The sequence below is a fragment of the Vanellus vanellus genome (genome assembly GCF_965231255.1).
Source record: "Vanellus vanellus genome assembly, chromosome: 5".
NCBI lineage: Eukaryota > Metazoa > Chordata > Aves > Charadriiformes > Charadriidae > Vanellus > Vanellus vanellus.
In genome coordinates, this window is record NC_138910.1 from 50,332,115 (window position 1) to 50,357,151 (window position 25,037).

General features: G+C 40.3%; 1 protein-coding gene across 1 annotated transcript in view; it reads right to left on the minus strand.

Annotated features, from left to right (window-relative positions):
* COP1 (COP1 E3 ubiquitin ligase) overlaps positions 1-25,037 on the minus strand; it is a gene marked incomplete at its 5' end in the record, with an annotated part of 128,964 nt that overhangs the window by 43,672 nt on the left and 60,255 nt on the right. The window contains 3 exons of the mRNA XM_082483356.1: positions 12,357-12,473; positions 18,912-18,993; positions 20,787-20,895. Coding sequence (XP_082339482.1) covers positions 12,357-12,473; positions 18,912-18,993; positions 20,787-20,895 — 308 coding nt within the window. The remainder of the gene's footprint in view (positions 1-12,356; positions 12,474-18,911; positions 18,994-20,786; positions 20,896-25,037) is intronic.

The window sequence follows — 25,037 nt, forward strand, 5'->3', positions numbered from 1 at the left end:
AAAAAGCTATTAATAATGAAGTGGAACCTCTCCAGTGAATATTCTACATACCTCCACACCAGGAAACAGAGCCTCCCCACAAAGGCAGCGATATCAAAGGCTGGTCACAAGACAACTCAGGATTTAATTACTAGGAAGCCCAAACCGAAACTTAAGCCTACGCAGAGTGCAGTTTCTATTTGAAATCCATTTCTGCTCAAGGGCTCTGAAAGTCATAGAATAACGTAGGTTGGAAGGGACCTCTGGAATTCAGCCAGCGCAACTTCCTGCTCAAAGAATGGACAACTGCAAAGTTGTATTCAACTTTCAACTTAAATAATTGTGTTCAATGGTCCTACTCAGTCAAGCTCTAAGCATTTCCAAAGTCAGAGATTCTGCAAACTCTTCCCTCAGCTGCCTTGAAAAGTACTCTCATGTCAAAGGATTAGGGAGAATTTTTTTTAATCCAAATTTGCTTAAGCCATTTGCTATTGACATAAGGAAGGAAAAGCATTAACCCATCTCTCAGCATTACAGCATTAATGTTTAGGCTGTGTTTTGCTGCACAAGTTTCTGGCTTCTCAGATCTTTCAGGTTTTGTCTACCTACTCTCACATGATAGTGGTGGCGCAAGGCACTGCCATACAACCTTGGTTCTCCTTTAATTCATTCTTTTCTCCTTACTAGTAAAAGATGGAGAACTGCTGAACTTTAACTGTTGCCAAGTCTGTAATACCAAACAATAGCACTTAGAGAACTTCATGTGACTGAAGTGGTTTTGTATGAAAAGTTTAGGGTCCAGATTTAATCTCCCCTATGGCAGAAAGGCAGGCTGGAGTTTGAACATCCATGTGCGTGCCTTGCTCTGGAGAGAAGACTGGGGATATAGGACAGTTGAATGCTCCATCTTTGGGAATAATTCAACTCAACAAGACATGTGAACCTTCATGCAGGGACAACAAAAAAAGATTATTTTTAATCATGTGTCTCTTCTAGGGCAGAAGAGAGTGTATGGAGAGGGAAAAAAAAAAAAAAAAAAAAAGGTCTTTATTATAGCAATAGAAAGACAGGGTGGCATTTGGGCATTCAAAGAACGGTGAGGGAACCTTCCAGCCAACGAAACATTATAAAGAGATTTATTTCACTTGACAGAGTAATATCGGGATGGGATATGATCAGAGCAGGCTTTGGCCTATCACAAGCCATTTCAGGGAGAGAAGACAGTGTGATAGTTTCCACTACATAAAGGAAATACACGCTCTGGGAAAAGAGAAAAGGCAACAACGTATTAGGGATGGGAAACAAAGTGGACTTGAATTTGGGCGAACAAATCCCAGCACCAAAAATTAACACAAAATTTTTCTGAAGAAATTAGATATTGACAGCAGTGAGCTGACATGAGTGCCCTCTTTACAAACCATTTCCCTTACTGTAAGAAAGGAGATTAAAAATGGGTTTGATACAGCCTGAAGCAAAGAACCTTTGACAGACAAAACTATCCAGACCATTTCGCTGAAGAATGCAGTGTGCTGTTTTCCACTTGCAGCATGACAAATCACATGAGGAGGAGAGTGCAGAAATAAATCCATTTCACCCCAACAACTCCCTGTAGAACACTGCAGCATGGGCAAAGCTAACTGGTATTTTTTTATTTTTCCTGTCTATACCTTCCCTTCAAAAAAAAAAAAAAAAACATCAAAACAAATAAACCAAGAAAATTTTATCCTAACAGCCTTTGTTACAAGCACATTAAAATGTTTGCTGGATATGGCTTTGTATTCGCAATTTTCTGTTCCAGCAGAAATTGCAAGCACTTTGTTTCTACAACTAATACAAAATTACCCATTTGATGCATTCGCTTTTTTCCTCCTCTTTTTACCTGGAGTTTCCTTTGCAGTAAAGAAACGGGTTTTCTCTGATTAACCATTTTCTGTTGCCCAAGGGGAATCTCAGCAATCTCTTCTAGAAGCAGCACTCTGGTCCACAGCAATAAACTGGAACAATGCCCTTATTTTGTATTTCACATGTGTGCCTGAGATGATTTGGGATGCAGTGCTTCATTCATGTTTGCTACAGAAGTTCTGTCTAGACAACAACATCATTGTACCAGACTGCCAGGGAGCTCTCACACACCCTGTCTTCACAGGTGTCAAATTCAACAGCCACCCAAAGGAGGAGTGAACTTTGCAAAAACATTCAATAAATACTTTCCGTGCAGGTCAAAGCCTCCCCCATGCACTCTTCCTTTACAGCACGCTCTGAAAACTATACAAGATTAAGTCTGTATGATTTATTTTGCTGGTGGCAAAATCTTAAAAACTGTACCTTTTAAGTGAGGAAGCCACAGAGCCCATGATGTTAGCGAGAAGATGAAAGGAACTTTCTAAAGCAGGGGAAGTCACATGGGTATTTGGGGATGACAACTCAATCTCATTTTCCGACACTGCAATACAGATGATGGGCACCAGCCTCCAAAAATCATATTTAGGGAATCCAACACAAATAAAGCCCAGGTTTTCATTTAAATGAAGGAAGAGCATAGCTCTGAGAAGAAGGAAAATACCTAACAGTGTTCTCTTTAGCAGACTGGATGACAAAGGAAGCAACATGAGAAAGGTCCACTCCATGAAAACTGATCTAAAGAGAGCTGAGGTTAGATTAAACATGTCTGGTAGCCTCAGTTCAATCTCTTGCAAAACCAACAGCACAATAAACACCTCCTACCTTTCCTTCTACCAAGGGAAGGCTCAGTGAAGTGACAGCAGAGGGTTTCAGGTTAGCACTTGAAATATTTTGACAGACCTCTGCAGGGAAGACTATACACTGTTTCAGCCAGTGATTTTCATCTCTTACTAACACCAAATGTACCTTTTTTGAATGTATATCAAGCATTTCACTAAAGATCTATATCTCCCTCTGCTGAACAGATGAAGGGAACAGCAGCCCTGATGGGAACCACCAACTGGGTTTTTAACCTTTGTATTCAAGATTCCCTATGGCTTGAAGTTACAGATGACATTTGCTGGGTTATGGATAATGGTCTTTACACACTGGGGACATTTTTTACTGACTTGTCTAAAGCTTTTGACACAGCAGCCCATAAAACCTCCACCCTAAATAACTTGTCTCGTATTAAGGAGAGAAGGAGGAGACATAAAACATTAGAGATCTTAATCAGTTGAGAAAAGGGCTCTGATGAGAGGGGGAAAGCAAAACAGATTTCTCCAGAACTCCTTTGAAACTCTGACCTTTATAGTTTTAGAGTGACAGAGATTTCTCACAGGAATAAGGAATAGCTGGTTTTTTATGCAATCCAAAGATTGCCTTCTATCAGACTGTTGGAGAAAAAAAAAATATTCAGTACACATAAGGAAGATTTACTAATGTTACAAAACCAATGCAGACAATAACAGTAACAACCTGCAGCTTTTGGAAGAGTTTTTTTCTCCTTCAGACATAAAGAATGAATTAGTGTTCAGACTCTTCATCCAACTTTTCTCATTGACTATGTAACACGTATGATAATACATGCCCTACTGCATGTAGGCTGATGTCCAAAATAAGTTTTAAGACACCTAGAACATGTGAAGAACAGTCATTTTATAGTAAAAGGTGCTTCAAACCATGCTGTCTAAATACACTGAAGAGCTGAAACTTCTCACATGAGCACCAGGAGTCTCATTTGTACAAAGAGTGTTGGATACCTCTATCAAAGCCAAAAGTACTACCTCATTTGTGGAATAGACGTCTCCCAATTCAAGATACTTATTGCACACAGTATTTATTCTTACTGCAAACCCATGGTCATGTCTGGTTCTTAAATGACTCGAAGTTATGCGTGTCATGGAGCTGTGATGGAGGGAAAGGGCAGCGCAGTCAGACTCCCAGGGACCACATGCTCCAAGAGGTCAAGGTCATGTAGATAAGGGCTTGAGACATTAAGAAAGGTAGATATAAAAAGGAACATCCTCTTAAAATTTTAGGGATGCATTTATGATGCAACAGCTTTAAGGTTTTTGTCATATCAGCAAATATCATACAAAAACAACCGAACAGGCTTCAGAGCAGTCAAACTGGCTCTAGAGAAAGTGCAGGCTATTGCCATATGCATTACAATATGCAGCTGAGAACCCGAGTTTGCCAAATTATCAGTTAAACCCAATTTTAGTCCAGAATTACATTTTGCTTCACTAGCCTGAGGATATATAACACTTCTTTTACTAGGTTCTGGAGATGGTGATCTGATTCGTTAACTAAACTGCCCTCAAAGCAGACTCCACTGGAAGAGACACTAAATGTAGTGTCACAATCACTAATATTCAACGTTCTAATAAGAATGCTTAAACCAAAACTCCAAAGGTATGGTGGATTATGTGGACAAGAAAATAAGCACAGGAAAGCACATGATGATACGCAGGTATTCAATGCAGAAAAGAAGCTATGCACACTCCAGCTAGGCAAGGACCTAAGTCATGTGAAGAGCGACTAGATTTGTATACACATCTACAGTCTTACTTTTTGTCATCTTGAGATTCAAATAGCTAAGAGTGCATCTTTAGAGGAACCTAGTGCAAACTTTCAAAAACTCTTCTCTTAAAAACTTATGGTGCTCAGACACTATGAAAAGATGTCTTCGAGATGAGAGTCCACACAGCATTCGCAGGTTACAGATTTTCCTATGCAATGTGACAATCTTCACTGGTTTGTATGGAAAGAATAGTGCATGTTATAAGAGTCCAAATATGCTCAGTACCCAAATAAAAGGGTGGAACAGTTAATCTATGCAGCAGTCTGAACAGGACATAACACAGGAAACCATTATAGAGGATGTCATTCCAATGAGCAATTCCTTTAAATAAGGAGAAAAACTGCAGCTTTGGAAACCGCGAGGTTGGAAAGGATTAAACTCTAAGGGATACAGCAACAGCTAGTAGCAAGAGCAGTTTGGCATTTTGAGGAAAAGATGAATCTTGGAGTTGCCTGTCTGTTCCTGAATTTCAAGGCTCATTTCAATTTAAATTTAAATTTTGTAACATTGACTAAATTACTTCTATGCCAGTGGTAAGACAAAATGTTCAGGAAAAGAATATTTAAGCAAACAATTAGCATGCTCATTTCTACTAATGACAGATTTATTCTTTACTCCAGAGAATCAAATGGAGCTTTTCAAGTTCATTTTATTCATTCACTTGTTACTGAAGTGTGATGACCTCTGGGATAAAGCTAGGAAACTCCCAATAGGTCTCTAACTATTCATTGCAAGTGCTTTATCCAACACAAGTCAAAGACTACTTTTTCTGTGCAAGTTATATAAGCTTTTAAAGTCTGAAGATTATGTGAAATTTGCACATGCAACGTGTCCTGCACACCTATGAGTGGTTTCATGTCCCTTCATGATTTCCTACGAAGCAGAAGCAGCAAGGCAGGACAGCACTGTGCAGCGTCTGGCTGATCTGGTAGCATCTCTAGTGTGCAGGTACAGGCAAGTCAGCTTAACTGAAAAAAATCATAGGTTTAAATAACCTAAATAACTGCATGGCTGCAGTTCTCCTGATTGTCCGTCCTGAGCAGAAGCAGAATATGATCTACCTACTAGTGCCAGAAAGCTTGTTTTCGCAAGGACAGCAGAAGCTATGGTTTGATATTTCACTTTTATTTACATCCCAGCACCCATGAATAGGGATAACATTTAAGTCAAACTGTCAAGACGGTGTTCTAACCTAAACAATCCCACTACGTTCAGTGCTTCCCCCACAATAAGTAGTGTTGGAACAGAAATATGATCATAGCCACACTGGCCAAAAATACAGATTCCTACAAACAACCCTCAACTTACTAAAGTGCTATAGATGCTTTAAAAGTTACAACAAATGAAGCCTTTGCAATGAATTCTGGAATAAGTTTAAATTTTAAGGTGACGAGCATGCACTTCCAGAACACAGACCTTGTCCCCTACCTTCCCCTGCCAATAGCCTCAGAGATCATGGACTATAGAAAGATTATTGAATACCCACAAAAAGAAAAGACACCCTACAGGTAAAGTCCAATACAATTAACAGGCAGGTTCTGGACTGCTGCATGCCATACCAATTTCATAAAGGCTGAATTTTGAGCACTGCTGTGAAGTTTTTCCCACGGGCTTGAAAGAAATGCCTAACCTTTTTGCCTGTGCCTTTGAACACTGCACTCAATTCATACGCTAAGGGTAATCTTGTAGCTTAAGCTCAAAGAAGCCGCCTAACTCCACCCTAAACATGTCATATGTTCGCACAAATAGATTCTTTCTGAGTCACTACAGAGATTCAATAGAACAGAGTACTTACCCATGAGAATCTATTAAGGTAAGACCTTGCTTTCAGCTGGAAAACATTAATTCTCTTCCAAAAAGGCACACTGCCTTCTTGGTCATTAATATCACATCATTCTTCTGAGCTGAGTGACAAGCCAGGCAAGACACCCAGATCTGAGGCAGGATGAAAGGCTAGCTCTATAGAGAGATGTTTGGAAAAGAGAAATCACTGCTCCAGTTACTGCAGCAGAAAAATCAACATTTCACTGGACAAGGATGGTCTCCAAAGTGGTCCCGCTTGGACACCACATATATTAGCAAAATTGAACAATACCGATAAAGAAGCCACATGTGACCTTGAACTGTAAGCGCATGAGGGCAATACAGAGATCTTAAGGGGTGGGTAAACAGTTGCAAATGAAAACAAAGCTGTTGACATAGCAACAGAAGTCCTTTGGCATACGGGATGCTGTGGATCAGTATTGTTAGTTTTGTGGCCAATTCAACAATGAAAGAAAGGCAGTAGCTTTCAAAGCCAGAGTATGATACCCTTCTGCAATGCCAAAGACGGTGCACAGGGAAGATCTTTAAAAAGCATGCAAAACCTTCTGGGGAAGGGCAAAACCATCTTTGAAAGAAAAGCACTTTCTTGGGAAGTGCTCCTGCTCAGCATCACTGTACAAGCGGGGAAGGGAGTAAGGAGAGACAGAGGGGGCAAGTGCTCCCCTCAGCACTGGGAGATCTCATGTTCAGTGAGGATTTGCCCCTTGGCAGCTAATGCTGACCTCAATTCAGGCTGCCAAAAGCCTGTCTGGGACTGGCACTGGTGCTTTACGATCAGGGCATGCGCTGATCCAAAAAAAGGCAATTCAGTTTTGGCCACACAACTGCCGGTATGAAGGAAGAGATGGAAAAGCAAAATTGTGAATGTTTAGTAGGTTGTACGGTATCCCCAATGTAAGTAGTCTCAAACTCTGAGGCTGTAAGTAGTAGAACCACCATAAATCAGCACCGCCCCATGTTTTCCCTGCCCTGGTCACTTCATCTCAAACCACACTGATAAGAGTTTGTGACAATGCAGTGAAGCTGGTTGGAGACCTGATCAAGGTTAAAACTAACCCAGCAAAGCCTTAAGCTCTGACCATGTTGGAGCTGTTCTGTTGCTTTCCTCTGTCCATCCATACTTGTCCGCTGCTTCCAGTTATTTTGTGAAGCTCCTGGAAAGCAGGTAGTCTCTGTCCTGCATCTTTGCAGCCCTGAGGAACCCCTCTCATCCCCCAATCCAACCTCCTAGATTTGAGGGTTGTACAGGGAAAAAAAAAAAAAAAAAAAATAGCATGCGAGAGGATGATGCATCTAGTGTAAGAACTCAGGAATCTGAAGTTTTGATGACATGATCTCTGCATAATATATGGGAAATAAAAGGTCAGTGGTAGCTGCTGACAGTATTACAGCATGCTGGGAATAAAGCATCACTACCATCAATAGCTATGCTTAGCTCACTAGAGTTAGCAGACAGTCTGATCTCACCCAGACTGCACAACTTGGACATTCAAGCTGCCAACTGCATGCATTTTCAGCCTTTTTTTTTTTTTTTTTTTTTTTAAAAACAGGGAAACGGTACTGCTAGAAAATATATGGGTTGAGGGCATCAGTGCTATTGCTAAGGCAGAACAATAACAACTTCACTCATGATTTATATAGCTAATTTCAGAATAAAACCCTATCTATTTTTAAAAAGAGGAAAAGACCACAAAATTACCTGATTTTGTATTCGGCAGTGATTACAGTTTATACTGCCCAATGTTTCAATTCAGTAAGCATGCAAATAGAATATTTTATTAAAGTAACAGACAAAAGGAATCTTTTCTTCTTTATATGCCCTCTCCACTGCAACAGATTTTATCAGGCTGCAGCCAGACACACTAGCTTCTTTCTCACCTGAAGTGCCTGTCTGGTTTTAAGAGAATTATTTCCCAAACCAAATGCCCATTCCTCTCTTGTATAGGCTCTATTTTGAGTTTATTGCTCATTTGTTCTGTTTTAAGCTACCAAAATGATCTTTTGGTCATCTAAAAGCTTTCAGAGTGAAGAGCCCAGAAGAGAAACATATATATCATCCATATTAGATGGTAATCCTGGGATTTGCTTCTATAGTGGCAACTAAAGCACAGTTTTCTATGGTATCTAAAGCCAACCCAGAACTCTCTACTACAGGAAAGTGCTCCATATGGACATACACCAGCTAACAACACTTTTGACCATGGCAACATCTAAAGCAGAGTGTCACGGTAACTCCTTCCAGCACCGCTACTCATGTTTACCAACGGTATACTGAAGCACAGAGGGTTTGACCAAGAAATCCACATAAATCCCCAATTCCAACCCACATCATGTCCTTTTCAGGAAGCATCATTCAAAGCAGTCGCTTCATGGTCTCCTTCTGCTGCCAGGGACAGGCATGGACCCGCAGACAGACTCGGCACAAGGGGGAAAGGGATGTTCTCCGTGAAGGAAGAGCAGTATGATATGAACAGCAGTGAGCAGTCTAACAGAGTCAATATAGTCTCATCAGGAAGAAAAGCACAGCCAAAGCTGCTGGAGCAATAACCCCCATTTCACTGGCTGTGCCACAGGGTTTGCAGCCTGGACTTGCTTCAAAATCCACCACCACAGTCCTTTGGTTCACTCCTTTTATTTGACAATACAGCACGCAAATCAGGTGCAGCTGGAAATGCTTTTTTAAAACCAAGATCACTGGTTCAGGATCACTTAGAGCCCTGAAGCTGTGGGTACGTGACTATGACTACCTACACTGCAGTACGATTGAGGGACTCATCTGAGGGTGAAGCTCCCATCACCCTCAGCATTGGACACGCAGAAGTGACAGATACACCCCAAAGAGCCCCTGGTTTAAGGACCAGAGGTCCTCAGCAGATAGAGGCACACAAAGAACAAAAGGGCAATGAGAAAACTTTAACAGGCTGCTGCATCAGCTCACATAATTCATGCCACATGTTGGTAGACCTCTATGGGACTTCTAAGTACCTTCCTTTCTATTTTTTTTATTTGTAAAAGGGAATTGTTCTAAAACTGGAGAAAGTGAGAGAAAGCACAAAGGTACCTCTCTGAATATTTTACCCATGCAGAATATAGCATCATTGGCAGAGGTGAGCCAACAGTCAAGATTTTACTAACAAATGAAAAGGGATACGTAAACTGGAGACTGGTAGAAAGGACCTTCAGACAGGCATCCTGTTTCTGTGGGGAATGCAGAGAGGGAAACTAGCACAGAGATTCAAACAGATACTGATCTAGTTGAAGCATGATCAGGAAAACCCACTTAAAAGAGGCATTTCTAATAGATGGGCAATTGCAAGTGGGCAAAATGCATTTGCCAAGGGCAGAGGAAAATGTTTCATTACACAAGGTGTGAAAGAACAAAGCCTTATGAAAAGGTGTTTCAGCTGTATGTCTGATTAAGAAAGATCCTCAAGAGAAAATAAAAACAAGAAATGAAAATTCAAAAGAATACATAATTTCAAAATGTTAACACTGAAAAAATTTAGACTTGCAGCCAGAATTGCACTGCTAAAGCAAGGCATGCTAGCTTGCAAGCTATTCTGCATACAGAGAAAGAGGGGGAACTGAAACATGTATGTTTAGTAATTTAATAATGGTATATCTAATCCATTTATTTCCTCCTTTTATATCTCAAAGTACCAATACTTCCCCCCCAACCATTTAATCAATTGCTTATCTCATCAAGTCTTAAACTACAAATATACACACGCATATATAGCATTAAGTTCCACCAAATCAACAAATAAAAAAGTATATACAGGAGCAGCACTTCTACCTAAATACTGTACAGAACTGCGTTGGGCATGCAATGCTAGGAGGTCTTGGCTCTTTCACCATTGACTAAATCACTGAATAAGTAATTGAAAGTTTTCAAAACTGAAAATCCTCTGAGCATGTGAACAAGCCAAGGCAGAGCTAGGAAGCTTTCTAAAATTGCCCACTACACTGGTCACTGAATTAGTGTTTTGTATCGCTCATCTTTATTCCTACTAGGGTGCAAACAGGAATGGCCAAGTCAGTGTGCGCCATCCATCTTTTTTTTTCCCCCCAATACTACTCAAGGAAACCAGCTTTGACTCTTCCTTTATTAATTTTATAGCCCATGTGACAAATCACACTATTTACAAGTTAGATGGCTTCTCCCACAGACTAAACTAAATTAGTAAATAAGACCATCTGAAACTGATGGAGGAGAAAAACCTTTGCCTCCATCACAACACATGAAACAGGAGTGTTTGACTATATGGAGTATGAAAGTAGACACTAATTCATTTCTTTGCTCTGATTTTTTTTTAGGAGTTCAGAAGTAACATCTTTCAAGTCCCCAGTAATTCTTTTAATTTCATATGCCATTTTCACATGTATTTATTGCTGAAAGATCAATTAGAATTCCTTTGTGGGAAGCCATTCCCATCAGTTCAATTACTCCATGTAATTGTTTCAGCAATCATAGTTAAATACTCATTATAATTTTTATTTAGAGACTCAATTACCAAGCATCAAGCAGATGTAAACACTTTTAAAATTTTATCTTGTCTTCCTCCTACACCTTACCCAGTACAAATACCATTTTACCCCTCAGCATTCTCTAAATCATAAAAATGCACATGTAGTCATTTACAACCTCCATATAACTCCTAGTGCTCGCTAATGCTTCTTTCCCAAACACACTTGTTGAAGATGAACCCATTGTGGTTTGTTAGATATAAGTGTGGGGATAGAAACACTCCTATCTGCTTCCATCCCATGTGCCGTACAGCTCTGAAAGCCTTCATAGATCTATCTGTGCCTTATTCTCCCTCTGCCTTTCAGGTGGAAAAGAATCACAGTTACTGATTTATCAGGAAGAATTCTGTTTTGTGGTGCTTTTACATATCTACTTTAATCAGCAGCTGATCCATTTGGAGCTGGTGCTCTCATCTTTCCCTAGAGCCTTTCACAGATAGCCCCTTTCATTCAGATGCTGCTAGTAGGTATTGTAATTCAATTCTACTCTTGCATGTAATTCACTAAACTTCAGCGACATGCCTGTCAAGCAAGTCAGTATTTTACACTCCAACTTGAATCCATTTCTTGCAGTGTATCAAAATGCAAATTTATTTTTCCCTCCTAAGAGTCACAATCTAAGTAGAACCAGCCTGGAAATTGGAACACCTAAATGAAACGGCAAACCAGTGGTTGCAAGAATGATCAACGTATCTCCTGAAGTCCAGAGACAGCAAATGTCGTCACAACATCTAGTTACAACTGCATTAAAACTCCCCAAGGAGAAAAAAAAAAAAAAAAAAAAAAAAATGCAGAGTTGGTTAAACATTTATAGGCACCTCCAAGTTTCAGTTGCTGCATGCATAGCTTGATACAGTTTCTCCCCAAAGCGATACCCGCTCTGCTCTCAAATCTTTGTATTATCACCAAGAACTATTTAATCTAAGTGAATAAAAGGCTCATCGTGCCTTCCCCACTGACTACTTCAGAAAAACCACATTAACAGCAATGCTTTGCCCAACCTAGGAAAACACAAGCTCACCCATGGGGATTGTAGTTGCAGCTATGGGAAACACGTACAGCCACTGTTTTACAGCATGCCTCAGGTAAAACCAGTTAAAATTCCCAGTATGGCATTGTAGTATTTATAGAGCAACGCTATAAATCAGAACAACTATCACCATGTTAACACATTAACTTTGCCGTGAGACTCTCAAAGCTGAGCTTTGCCTGGTTGCCTTAGTGATCTCAATAAACACACTAGGCAACCTGCTTTCATGAGCTTTTATCTCTGATAGAGGCACCCAAATTAAAAAGTCAGGCTGCAGGATGAAGTTGACACTCTGGTATCATGATGTCTTCTGGGTGACTGCACACTTGAAAAGTGTAGCTTAGAGGCATTTTAACTGCAAAGACACCTCAGTCCTGGGCGCAGCAGCCAACCTCACATCTTTGGGGGGAATAAAAAACAAAGGAAGGAAGAAACAGTATCTCTTTGCCCCAAACCCCTTTTACCTACCTGCACAGCCAAAAGCTAGGTGATACCTAGAAGATGGGCTGAATTTGACACAACACACGTTAGCCTTGGCCTCGATGCTTGCTACCGAGTTGTCCAAGTTGGTAGACCACAGCTTCACTAGATAAACAGAAAAAGAGAAATGAGTAAATGAGAAATGCAAAAAAATAATAATCAACCTCATCTGAAAGACATAAAATCTAGTTATTTCATATATAAGATTCTTAAAAGCCTCAGTTGCCAAGATGTTAGTGATTATAAAGGGTCAATTGGTGCTGATGGCTGGTAAGCTTAAGAAGATTCTCAAGTGTAAACTGTAAATATTCTGCCCACCTCCATACACACAGGTCCACACCCCACACAGCTGAGAACAGAACAGGTGACTAACCACATGCTAGAATTTCAGCATTTAAGGCTACTGGACAGCAGATTCATATAACCAAGAGCAGGAAGGCTTACATCCTTTTTGTTCCTTGTCCCTTATCTGGGATGAAAGAACTCCACGCTCTGTGGCAGAATTGCCTTGCACAGAATAAATACACCTAATTGTATGCTTGGGGACAGTGAGTGAGAACAACTTGTTTTATTCTCGAGAAACTGGCACAGGCAGGAAGGAAATCAGTATGCTGGCTTCCTATGATGATATATTTCCTTGGTACAAGGAACTCTACTGTTCTATGAGACTACCGTGTGAACATTGATTAAGCTTTGTGGTACAGAATGACCTCTTTCCCCAAGTACTGACTTCAGTGCTTCACAGGACAACCAACAGAAAACACCAGTGGCTTTTCAAAATACAGCCTTCCTCACCCTCCACAAACACTTCAAGTACTATTTAACCTTAAAGAGTGCCAGGTGCTCCCCATGCAGCCAACCTTAGTATTGAAAGCTACAGGTGAAACCCCTTGCCCACAGTCCAGGTGAAGGGGCAGCACAACACACTGATACCTACAAAGCAGACTCAAATAAGACTTAAATGTTCTCCCCCCATTTTCTTGATGAGTGGGTTGTGCTGTACTTAATCATGATCAGCATGCTGAGGCAGGAAGCAGAGCAGGCTGAAGCCAATGTCTGAATATGCAGAAGCTACATGAAGGTTTAATTCCCCTAAACAGCTGCCATGAGCTGTCTGGGCTTCTTCAGATCTGTGGCCAACGGGTCCTCTGCTGTCTTTTTCCAGAAAGCTCACTTTGGAGGTCAAGTGAGCAAAAATAGCTCCCTGTGGTCAATAAATGAGGTAAGCAGTATTATGATGTGTGCCCCCACCCTCTGAGGGCCCCTCTGTATCACCTCTTAGTCACCTCAGTCAGAGCTTCGAAGAAGGATGTTTTAGATGGTCAAGGAAAAGGAGGAATACTGGCAGGGTCGTTCTAGTGCACCTACTTTTTAATAGTATGGCAAGAAACAAAAAGCAACAAGATTGCGCTATTTCTGACCGTACCTAGGAGAACTGCTTCAAGGATGAAGGAAATACATGACTGCTCAGAGCTCACTAAGGAATCATTTTAAATACAGCAAGGACTGTGTGGGTATCTGACAGCTGCCTGGAACCATTATAAAGCAGCACACACATAACAGATACACCAGAAATACAAACATTGATGCATACTGTATTTGCATATAAGCATTATGTAAAATTCAATGAAAACATCATCCACCTCGTTGTTGGTTTTCAGAAATAAAATCCGTTCTCATTTACCAGAGCTATAATACTAATCTTAAACATCTAGCTACATTTCTAAATGAAACCAACAGCTTTGCAAAAATGGCTTCAGATGCTCTCTTCTCCCAAGTGGGACTGGATGATATACCTCCTCCATCGTGTTTTGCGCTCGGGGTCAGGGAGGGGAAGGAAGCCAGGAAAGACAATTTTGCAAAACAATAAAACATTAGCATTTTGCTTTAATGAACAGACACCAAGAGATGTATAGTCTAAGTTGCAGTGGCAGTAGAGGACATCAAGTTTATGGATGAGATGGTATAGGAAGCAAATAATACCATGATTACAAGAGGACACTGTTGGCAGACAACTTTGCATCAACTTGAGGCATGCAAGGAGGTTACACAATCTCGCAGTTCAGAGTGATGCTCTGCCCAGACCTAGTACTAAAACCACACAGGCTTGTCTTGAAGTCTTCCAACCAGGTATCAATATTTAATACTGCATCTAAAGTCGCCAAGCCTCTCATTGACACCACCTCTAATAAACAAATGGCCATCTGGTCTCAGTTTTGTAGCAAAAGCTAATTGCAGGCTCAGTTTCAACTCGCTCCTTTCTTCATTCAAGTTTTCAGGCCATAAGCTGAGCCATTTAATCTGGTGAAGAGTCAACCTGTTTGTTCAAAGTCCTCATAATATATGTTACAATTAACAGACAGATTAGAGTCTGCAATTTCTGTGATCTAACTGCTGTGAGATATGCTAGGCTCCAATTGTATCTTAGCCAATGCCATAAAAGAGATATATGCGGCATATAACAACCCGTAATGAAACATGTCAAGTTTTACCTAGAACTGCCCATTATTTTTAAAAAGAACTGACAGGTTAATAAAGCATAATTCATAAGGGTAGAGTTTATTTGCTGTAGCTTTCAGCAATTTTGCTGAGGTTGAGGCAGTAATTATACAATGTACAGATGTCTTGATAACACCTAGAATTGTGTTGATGAGACAAGCAACCATCTGAGATTGACTATTTCTAAAATACATGTTCTCAAAGCATGTTTCCTAATTTTGCAGCTGCTGAGGGAGACATCTCTGTGTGGCCAAATGTCTACCTCTTATCAAACAAGTAAGAAGGTGCCTTCAGAACAGCTTTTTCAGTTTAAAATGTTTAGGTCTTTTCAAGGTATTTTTTATTTGGTTGGAGATTTACACCAAATGTGTAAGTTTATAAATTAATTTTCTGTACATCAGTTCTGTGTCTAAACACTGACTAAAAGAGGCAGAAGCCTGTACTGCAATAGCTGAAGGTGTTGGTGTACACAGTTGGTACACCGATACTAACAATATTTTGTTAGCCAAACAGATATTTTGGTTGGTATTTTAACTACCAACATCTTCTTGACCTTTCAAGGTATTCCCAATTGAATCCAACAACTCCACAAATCTCCAGGAAATTACGGAAGTTCTTTTAGCCAGGAAAATGAGCAAACTGAAAGTTCAACCTGATATTTTAAAGGAAATAAACACTTATACCTCCAGTTAAAGTCAGCAGAAGCTGAAGGAACAAAGTACCACTGAAAATGAAGCGCCAAACAATCCTCTGGAAATCTCCAACAAAGCTGAGGAGCAAACTCTGACCTGCAGTTCTCAGGCTAATTCCCTCTTTAGAAGCCCATACTTTTTTATGAAGCCAATTCTGCAAATCTGTGTTGCCCCTCTGAATTCAGGGGCACTATAGAAAAATAGCTGTAGGACTGGCACCAGTGTTCTCATTTACCAAGATAGCATGGAAATTCCTTTCCTTAGATGTAATGAAACAGTTGCTTGCATTCCTCCTTACCATGATACAAGGAAAAGTAACCTCTTGCTACGGCTCAGAGCTCTCAGGTGGTCCTGTTCGGCTCCACCTCTCCATTTGGAGGTGGGAATAGTGAAGGGACTTACAGAAAGGACATAAAGCCAGGACTCTTTCTTCAATTGAATTTGCCAGTACTGATTGTATCTCCTCAAGCTTCAGCGCGCTTCAAGAACAATCCCAGAGTAGAGAAATTCTTGATCACTCCAAAACAAGTGTCTACCCCAGTAGAGACTTAAATTGTACCCACATGGCATCACAAAATATTTCACTCTATCTGCTAACTTTACCATGGCCATTAAACAACATTCTCAATCCAGAACAGACAGCTGTAAGTCATTAGGGAAATGCACTAGCTCCAGCCTATCCTGGCACTTTGATACATCATATCGCCATCACAAAATTAAATGATCTGTTCTCCAATAGCAGAAATTCACCCTTTCATACTTACATGAGAATCATAGCTCCTGCCATTACTATGTGCATAAAAGAACTGAAATTAAGACTATGCCGTTACCCCAAACTCCTTGTAGCACAAGTAAACGCTTTAATTTTGCTCACTGCTGTCTAGTTGGCATACACGTTTGGATCCCTATAGATATACACAACTACCTATGCCTCTTTAAAAGGTAAGGGCATCACAACTGCAGATAAAAGTAAGGTTTTCATACACACAGTAGTTAGTTCAATCAAATACAATAATGTTTTTACGCTCTCATTATGTGCTATTAGAGTAGAAAGATCTTCCATAAATAAGCATCCTGGATTATCTTCATCTAACGATGAGGACAATGCAGGATCCAAGACCCAAGGATTCTGTTTCTAATTGTATCAGAATAATTTTATCCCTAATAGCACTCCATTCATTAGCACCCCCTTTGCTGTGTCTGAGCCCTGGCAGAGACAGCTGTGAAGCACAAGATTTTGCATCTAAAAGCTCCTTCCCCAATACATGCCTACCGAGCACACCAAATGCTTTTCAAGTTGGAAGCTAATTTTTAAAGACCAAGGAGAGACAGGCAGATACACAGGCAAGTTAGAAGAACTGGCAAAGCTGTCACTTTTTTGTTGGCTTGTTGTGATCACTTGACAGGAAAATGTTATACTTGTGCTTTCCAGGGAAGTGTGTATGGTGAGATTAGCTCAAATTGTTCTGGTCACACCAGTATCTATCAGTATTGAGATTTCTTGTTAGAAAGCCCACTGTGGCCCCACACAGGCAGAGAAGTAAGAGGACAGGAAGGGTACATAGAACTTGAATTTCCCACCAGACGCTTTACCTGGCCAAATGTATTACATGAACCCAAAGCTGGCCAGAACTCAACCAAACACTCATGAACTTGCTAAGCAGAAGGACAAAAATTTAAGTTAGGCAGGCTTGAGTTAAGACACTCACCACAGGTATTACCTTTTCCTCACATTTAACCCTTTCAATGTGATCACTGAAAAGGAATGTGGACACTATAACACTAATTTGAATATTTGCTAATATTGTTCTGTACCTTAAAGACTTTTAAAATCTGTGCTTATTTCAGGTACTTCCACACAGGACTCCATTTGTCTCTAATGGGCTTGTGACATTTGCAAATCACTGGCAAACCATGGTAGAAGTAAAGGATAAAATGTTCCAGCCCTGTTTTACTCCCCAAAACCTAAATACACCTTCAAAAGACCTCCATGAATTCAAATGCAAGTTATATATATCTGCTGACTTTATTACAATAATTTCAAAGTAAACACTTGCTTTTAGGAACTATTACTGAAGAAGTGAACTGTTAAAGTAGAGACAGGAGCTCTGCTTGCAGCTGGCTTTGCAAAACTGGACAACTTGTTAACATGCTAATAAATGCATGTCTACCTGACAGATAAGCTTTTTCAAATGCATAGCATGAATGGGGAGCAATGAGATGAAGAGGTTGATAATTTACAAGGTGAATGTTCACTCCTGCTGCATTTAAGCACATGGAAAACACTCCTGACTTCCACCAAAAAGGCGGGGGAAGTATATAAAAAAAATATTTAAAACACACCTTAAATATAAAATAATCGTTAAAGCTGCCTTTTGTAAATGGAATTACCAGCTACATTTAGACTGCCAAATGCAATTAAGGAACACTAATACAGCTTTCTTTTGAAACAGAATTGAAAAGAGGGGAGAAGCAGCTTTCAAAGTATAATGTTTATGAAGAATTAATTTATCATTTCAAAGCAAATCATGAAGAGCTCTGTCCAGAGCTGTATCAGCCCATCAGAGATTTGATCCCCACTGACTACGAAAGGAACTCTAAAGCTCTTGCTGCTTAATAGCTCCAATTTGATATTGTAAGCATATTACAGATAAAATCTTGTTCTTTAGGGATGAAGAATACTAAATATCGCCCAGTGTCATGTTTTTCTTTAGATGTTTCCTGTTTCTTCTTAGAAGAGGAACATTTTTCTCCCAGTATGTTGGGAAAGGGCTTGTCTTAAGGGTTCTCTCCAAAAGGCCTGTGTCAAATAGACCCCAGTGTGGAAAGCTGAGAGTTGCTCCCAGCGCTCCCATTCTGCCCACCATCCGACTGTTAAGCTCCAAGAAACAGACTGCACATTGCGAAAGCGGGAAACTTCTTGTTGTGCACAGTCTTTAACATTCAGAGCTACAGGTAAAACAGCAGCAGGCATTTTTAACTTCTGCTTTTTCTCCAACAACCTCATTTTTGAAATATAAACGCATGCTGTTCTTTTGAAAGGCCCCAAGGCTTTAACTCAACAAGCTTAAGTAATGTTAAAACACATTTTGCTTTGTTTAGTGTCCTGGAAAATGATATCTAGAGAGCATATTACCCGAAAAAGGTGAACATTGCACCAAGAAATATTAATCCAAACAAAGCCCCTCCTTCACTAAGATCTGAAAAGTTCAGTAATATCTTCACACATTACCATGTCAACTACAACACTGAAGGCAGCTGAGGAAACAGCTACCTGAAATATCACATTTTTGTTCCTCAAAAGGAATACAAAGTGTAAACCTTCTGCACAGAGACTGAAAAAGAATAATACCTTTGGCATCATCAGAGCCTGAGGCCAATAGCTTTGGGTCCATCAAGTTAAAGTCAACACTCCAGCACCTTTTCTCATGCTCCTGTTTAGAGAAACAAGAAAAATATTGCAAGGTAGTGAGCTGTAATCTGATAAAATAGTAAAAGAAAAAAAAAAACCACATGCTATTTGGTATAAATTGTCAGGAGAGTCCTGGACAGAGAAGCTTACTGTGTTTAGCAGTTTCTCAAAAAAATATCTTTTCTCCCAATCTGACCAATGCTTGTAGTACGCTAGACATGACATGAAAGCAGAAAACAGTAGAATGGCAATTTTATGAACTAAAACTGATTTTTTTTTTTACTTGAAAGGAAAACAAATAATGTTTTCAGGAAATATACATTAAAGCCTTGTTTATGCAGCATGGCTTGACTAGCTGTGGTTCCACTCTGTGCTGCTTCTTATTCTAGTGGATCACAGTTTTATCTCCCAATACAGATTAGATGCCCGGTCAAAGCCATTTCAAACATTTCCTCTCTGAAAGTCCAGGAAACCCTCACCTTCCTATTGAGATATTAAACAAAACTTCTGGTGTCTAATCCTGTGTTCTTCCACTCAAATATTCTTACAAGGCTGCACACTCTCCCCCAAAACACAGAAAAGCTGTATTTGCTACGCTGGCGCACCCCACATGGAAGCAAAACACTGCATTGAATGAAACCCAAAATTCAGTCAAACCCTTTGTTTAAAGCCTTCATACAGGCTTCCAAGACGATGACATGAAAAGCTCACCAGGACAGTCACTAAAGAATTTCTAATACATGCGAAGCAGATGTCAGTATGCGTGCCTCTATGCAAATCCAAATAAAAAATTCAAGTAATCTGACAGGAAGCAAAATGAGTTTGTTTTAACATAAGCAACAGCTGGTGCTCTCTAGGTTCATTATTCAGACTCATAAAGAAATGCAAAATGTATTTGAGAGGAAAACAGACAAGATTTATTTTGTCCAGTATAATTTCTTTTTAATTGAGATATGCAAAAGATTAGTGAAAACAAGCATTATAAAATGGCCAAAACAGAATGAAAAAATAAACAATGGCTTCAATAGGAATTAAAACTTATCTTGAACTGTCAAGAAGGGGGAACTGGAGGTCAGTCTGCAGTTCATTCATTATCACTGACCAGTTTCAATGCACTATGCTACCTACTCAACAGCCTGCAGCACTTCTAGCCTCTCCCTAAACAGACCAACATCTCTTCCAACCTCCTTGTTCTTATCACAAGCCTCTGAGAATCCACTATACTGAAACACAGTGTTCAAATTGCATGAAAAAACAAAATGCCAGAAGCTTCTCCTGAAACAGGTCTCACTGTTGAGCTCAGCCCACCTGCGTGCGCACGCTGCTCTGCACAGGAGGATATCAGGAAGGGTTCTGCCTACCACTCCATTCTCCCAGCCTCACCACTTAAGCCTGCATTTTGCTTTTCTGCTTTATGAGCACCTGCAGCAGCAATCACTGCAGGATTTTACCAAAGGCTTTTGATAAAGACTGAAGTGGAACAGGTATGCAGAGACAGAGGTGTCTAAAGAAAGGAGAGACAAACAACTTTCAGAAATTCATTTCTCCCTGTGCAGATTCCCTACCTGAAAGCAGCAGCAAGAAAACGTCAACTGCCTCATGACTGTGACAAGAAGATATAGCTACCTCCCTTGGTGGACTACAGCTCAATAAAGCTGTGTGGATGAGACATTTAACAAACACGAGGAGCATCCACTTCGCCCTCTCAAATGTAACAGCCTATTGCTGGACTAGAAGCAGAATCTCAGACTGAATCCTGCTCCCCGCGATGTGGTCCACGGTGTGGGAAAGTATTGCTCACTGATTGCATGTTACCTGGTAGACCTTGGATCTTTGTCCCGTGAATCCATCCCACAGGATGACTGTGCCTTCATAGTCACTGCTGGCTAGCAGGTTCTTGTGGTAACTACTCCAGCTGATACAGCTTAAAACGAAAGAGAGCCCTGGTCAGTTTTATATTAAATTATACCTTACAATACAAAAATCACTCTTGCAATACGTCAGGCTATTAGCGTCTTTGCAAAGCATGCAGCATTTGAGCAAGCCACCCCACTGAAACAGTCAGGAAAGGACAAAATGAAAACTCACCAGAAATATAACAAACCTTCCCCAACAAGCTAAAAGAAAAGCTTTATTGGTCTAAGTGATGTTGCTCCCCTCAATATTAAGTGCTAGGGCTTGGAATTTTTTTTAAAAAATGTATTCATGTCTAATACTGCATTTGTTTTGCTATTTGAATTGCACACAAATTCTCACACAGAGCTCAGGGTTTTTCTTTGCCGTTTGCCAATAGCTACTACTATTATTGTTACCATAAAGATATTACCTAGTAGAAACTATATATGTAAAACACACAGGTGCATAGATAGAAATCAACCTCTCCCCTGCCACATACATAACGTTCTATACCTGTACCTACGTGCAAATGAAAGCTGGACTTCTGAGAAACTAGTCCCAGCTTTCTGTAAATGAGAAGAGACGCTCTTTCCTATGCAGAAGAAAACAGCAGTTTGCTATAGGCAGTTTAGGAGATTTTTCTGATCGAGAACTGCAAAATATATCACATAGGTTTATATTTTAAACTGAATTAAGTGGCTGTGCAAAACTAAATGACAATTCCACCAAACTCTAACCATCAGCAGACAAAACAAGAGCAGCGACACTGCCAAGTCACATTTGTAGTGTTCTGGCACTATGCCTCCACTCTGACTCCCCAAAAATATGACAGAGGTAAGAAAATTTGTAATACTTGTTCACCAATTTTGCACCATCTGGCACAAAAGCATGCCAGTTGGTATCAACTGTGATGCATGTAGCAGAAGCTGAACTGACAGATCCAATTCATGCAGGTCATCAAACAGCTCTGACATAGTTAACTAGATTATGGTAGCCTTGGGGCTAAGTTTTAACAAACAATATAAACTAGAAGTCCACGATTCTGTAACTTTGTAGTACTGCTTTGATCAGTGCAGCTACCCATTGAAATATGATGCAGATACATGGATACTGACTTAGGAGTATTATACCTTGGCAAATTCTTGGTTCTGCTATATACCTGCAGGCTGATTTCCTTGGGAATACAGCATTTACACACAGGAAAGGGAAAAAACCCACCCTTCCTTTTTTAACAGAGTTAAAATATATAAACACTATTAAGTTAAACACTTGTCAAACACTTCTCCCTGTGTGCACCTCTATCTACCTATACTCTGTTCACACGCTCACACGTTTCCTTCTTACAACAGCATCCCTTGGTTTTAAGTTCAGAAACTTAAAAAGTTTTATTTACCCAGTGTAAGTCATCATCTTTAACCACCAGCTGCTAAGAGAATGGTTGAAGGTGATACAGCTCAGGTAATGCTTTCCCTGGTTTCACCTCTTCCACAATACATCATTAATTAGGAAGTGTTAGTATCCTCACCCCTTGTAGGCACAAGGGCTGCCCTCAAATGCATCATCCAGGAGCTACTGTTATCCAAGTTCTACTACCATCAGGTACCCACATAGAAAAGCAGCTCTTGACAGTCTTTGATTTACTAGAAGCCCCATTCGGAGAGGCTTAAGTGGCTCCCTGAGGACCAAATGAAGCTGGCAGGCACTGCCTACCAGGACTGCAAGGTGAAGGTTGCAACAGTCCAGAGATAACAGTGTCTGACGTCTGGAGTCTTGTTTCCAGGCGGAGCAGTCACTGACTGAAGCAAAGCGGTTCAGAACCCTAGAGCTACAACACAGGGAGGCTTTGGGCTGGGATCAGTCTCCAACTAATGGCAGGGGGTAGACACTGCACTAGACGTTTATTGGTTCAAACCTGTTCCCCCTGCCATCTTATCTCCACTCGAGTCAGGGCCTCAAGGAGCTTAAGGGGAAAAAAAAAAAAAATAGATATATCTAAGTTTAGCGATCACCAAAAGCAGGAAGAATACAGCCCAGGGTCAAACCTCAAAGAAGGCTGTCTTCTATCTGGATAGCTTTGAGAGCATGTCAGGCAGCATGAGCAGGTAGAGAGAGTCCTAGAGAAAGGCAGACATGCTAGTGACATCCTGGCTGGTTAGAGGATGGATGCTATATGCTAGGGGAGCATGAGATCCACATCTGACTGGCAGAAGAGAGCTGGGTGTTGCAAGCTGAACTATGAAGAGGATAACAACGTAACTGTGTCTTGTCAAAAAAGAAATCACCCCAGACAGTGAAAATTAGAAATTACCGAGTAGGCAGAAAAATATAAAGGACAAAGTTTAACAGTGTTGCTTGAGATGTGATAATCTAAGGATATAAGAAGTGTAAGGTTGGTAGAGAGAGGTAATACTTTATTGGATCAATCAATATAGACAGAGAAAAATGAAGGGGTTTTGTGCCCAAAAGCACATCCAGTAGGTCTAGCACAGCAAAGATCAAGCTAAGCATTCTGTCCCACTGAAGTCTGATGGTATTAACAAGGGGTTAACACTCACTTGGAAAGCATTTGTAGATAGACTGAGAGGGGAAAACAGGAACTGACAGGTGAAAAATGTTTAGGGATTTGCAGCCACTAAGTGGTTCAATTAACACCTTTTAAGTCACACACACCATAAATCTTTCATTTTTAAGGAATATGATTAAAGGATCATAACAAGACAAAAAACAATCCTGTTCCAGCTCTCTGCCTTAATTCTCCCCTCATCCCCACCCAACTCTCTTTACCAAGTCTGAAACTAGAGCTTTCTTCCTGACATTGCAATACTTGAGCTTCTTTATATCTTAAATTTTCAAAAGTAACCTTTGTAGAGCACAGTTCAAGGTTGGGCCAGGTAGAGGGGAGCTCCCTCTCCAGGTAAAGGACTTTTTACCAAGGGCTGACTGTCCTTTGGTTGTATTTCCTGGCACCTGTGATGATACAAACCTGAAAGAAGGCTGTCTTGGAGCTAGGACATTACAATGTTTCACTTCCCTGGGACCTACAAAGGGTTGAGATGCTACTGCAGTACTCATGGATCTTTCTTCCATGCCCAACACAGGCAATTTTGTTGAAACTTAAAAGAGATCTACTTTTTTAAGTTCCCTTGAGATGTTATCACGGGTAACAAATTGAGTAACAGACTCAAAAAAATGCATGGGTGAGCAAGTTGGAGAGGCGGAAAGGAAAGGGCAAAAGGTGAGATGGACCAAAAATGCCGCTTACATAGTCTTCAATTCAAGTTAAGCATCAAAAGCCCACAAGTACATAAAAATAACCTTTTGTAGACCACATTTAGATGGCCTGCAGCCACATCCAGGGAGAAATTGAAATGTGGAGGCTATGAGATATGATACAAAAAATAGCTACCTAAGGCTGAGATAATGCATAATTCAGTGCTGGATTAAAAGGAGTTGTGCAAGGCCATTTTTTATTTTAAATACTAGAAGCTGTATTTTTTCAGGTTTTGCTCTGTTCTTTAATCCAGAAATAGGGCGATAGTTACACCCCAGAGGTTTATCTTGCCATAAGTTGTGATAGCTTTCCTTCCCAGGAGATTAGCCTAGAGAAACTCCAGTTGAAAGCTTATCACTGGCCTCTGAAACACTCTCCTAACCTTGGCATCCAATCTGGACACATAGAAATCCTGACCCTGTAAAGATTTACGTGCATCCTTCATTTTATTCGGAGACACAAGTGGGCCAGCTCGGTTAGTGTTGTCAGTCACGCTGATGTTTCTTTCATGAGCCAGTATTTTGATGGCTGAAATGTCTCAAATCCAGGATCAAGTTACCCAGTGTCAACCGCCCCTCTAGCAGTGAGTTAAAGGTTTTAATAAGGCACAAACTGCTGTGGTCTGACCTGCTTCCATGTGCCAAGTGCTTCAAATCCAATCTACTACCATGAGTCAACTGATGCCCAGTAGTTTTAGGACTGAAATATTTTTAAGGGTGTGATCTATTACTGTAAGGGCCATCCATGTGAATAACACCACTAACAAAATACTTCAGAGACATACAGAATTACATTACCATTATGAATGTTTTAAAGCTTTTTTTTTTTTCCTAATAAGTCCAAAGAAAACCTCTAGTAGGGTAAAGAGGTTATTTTGTGTTTTTTGTTGTTGTTGTTGT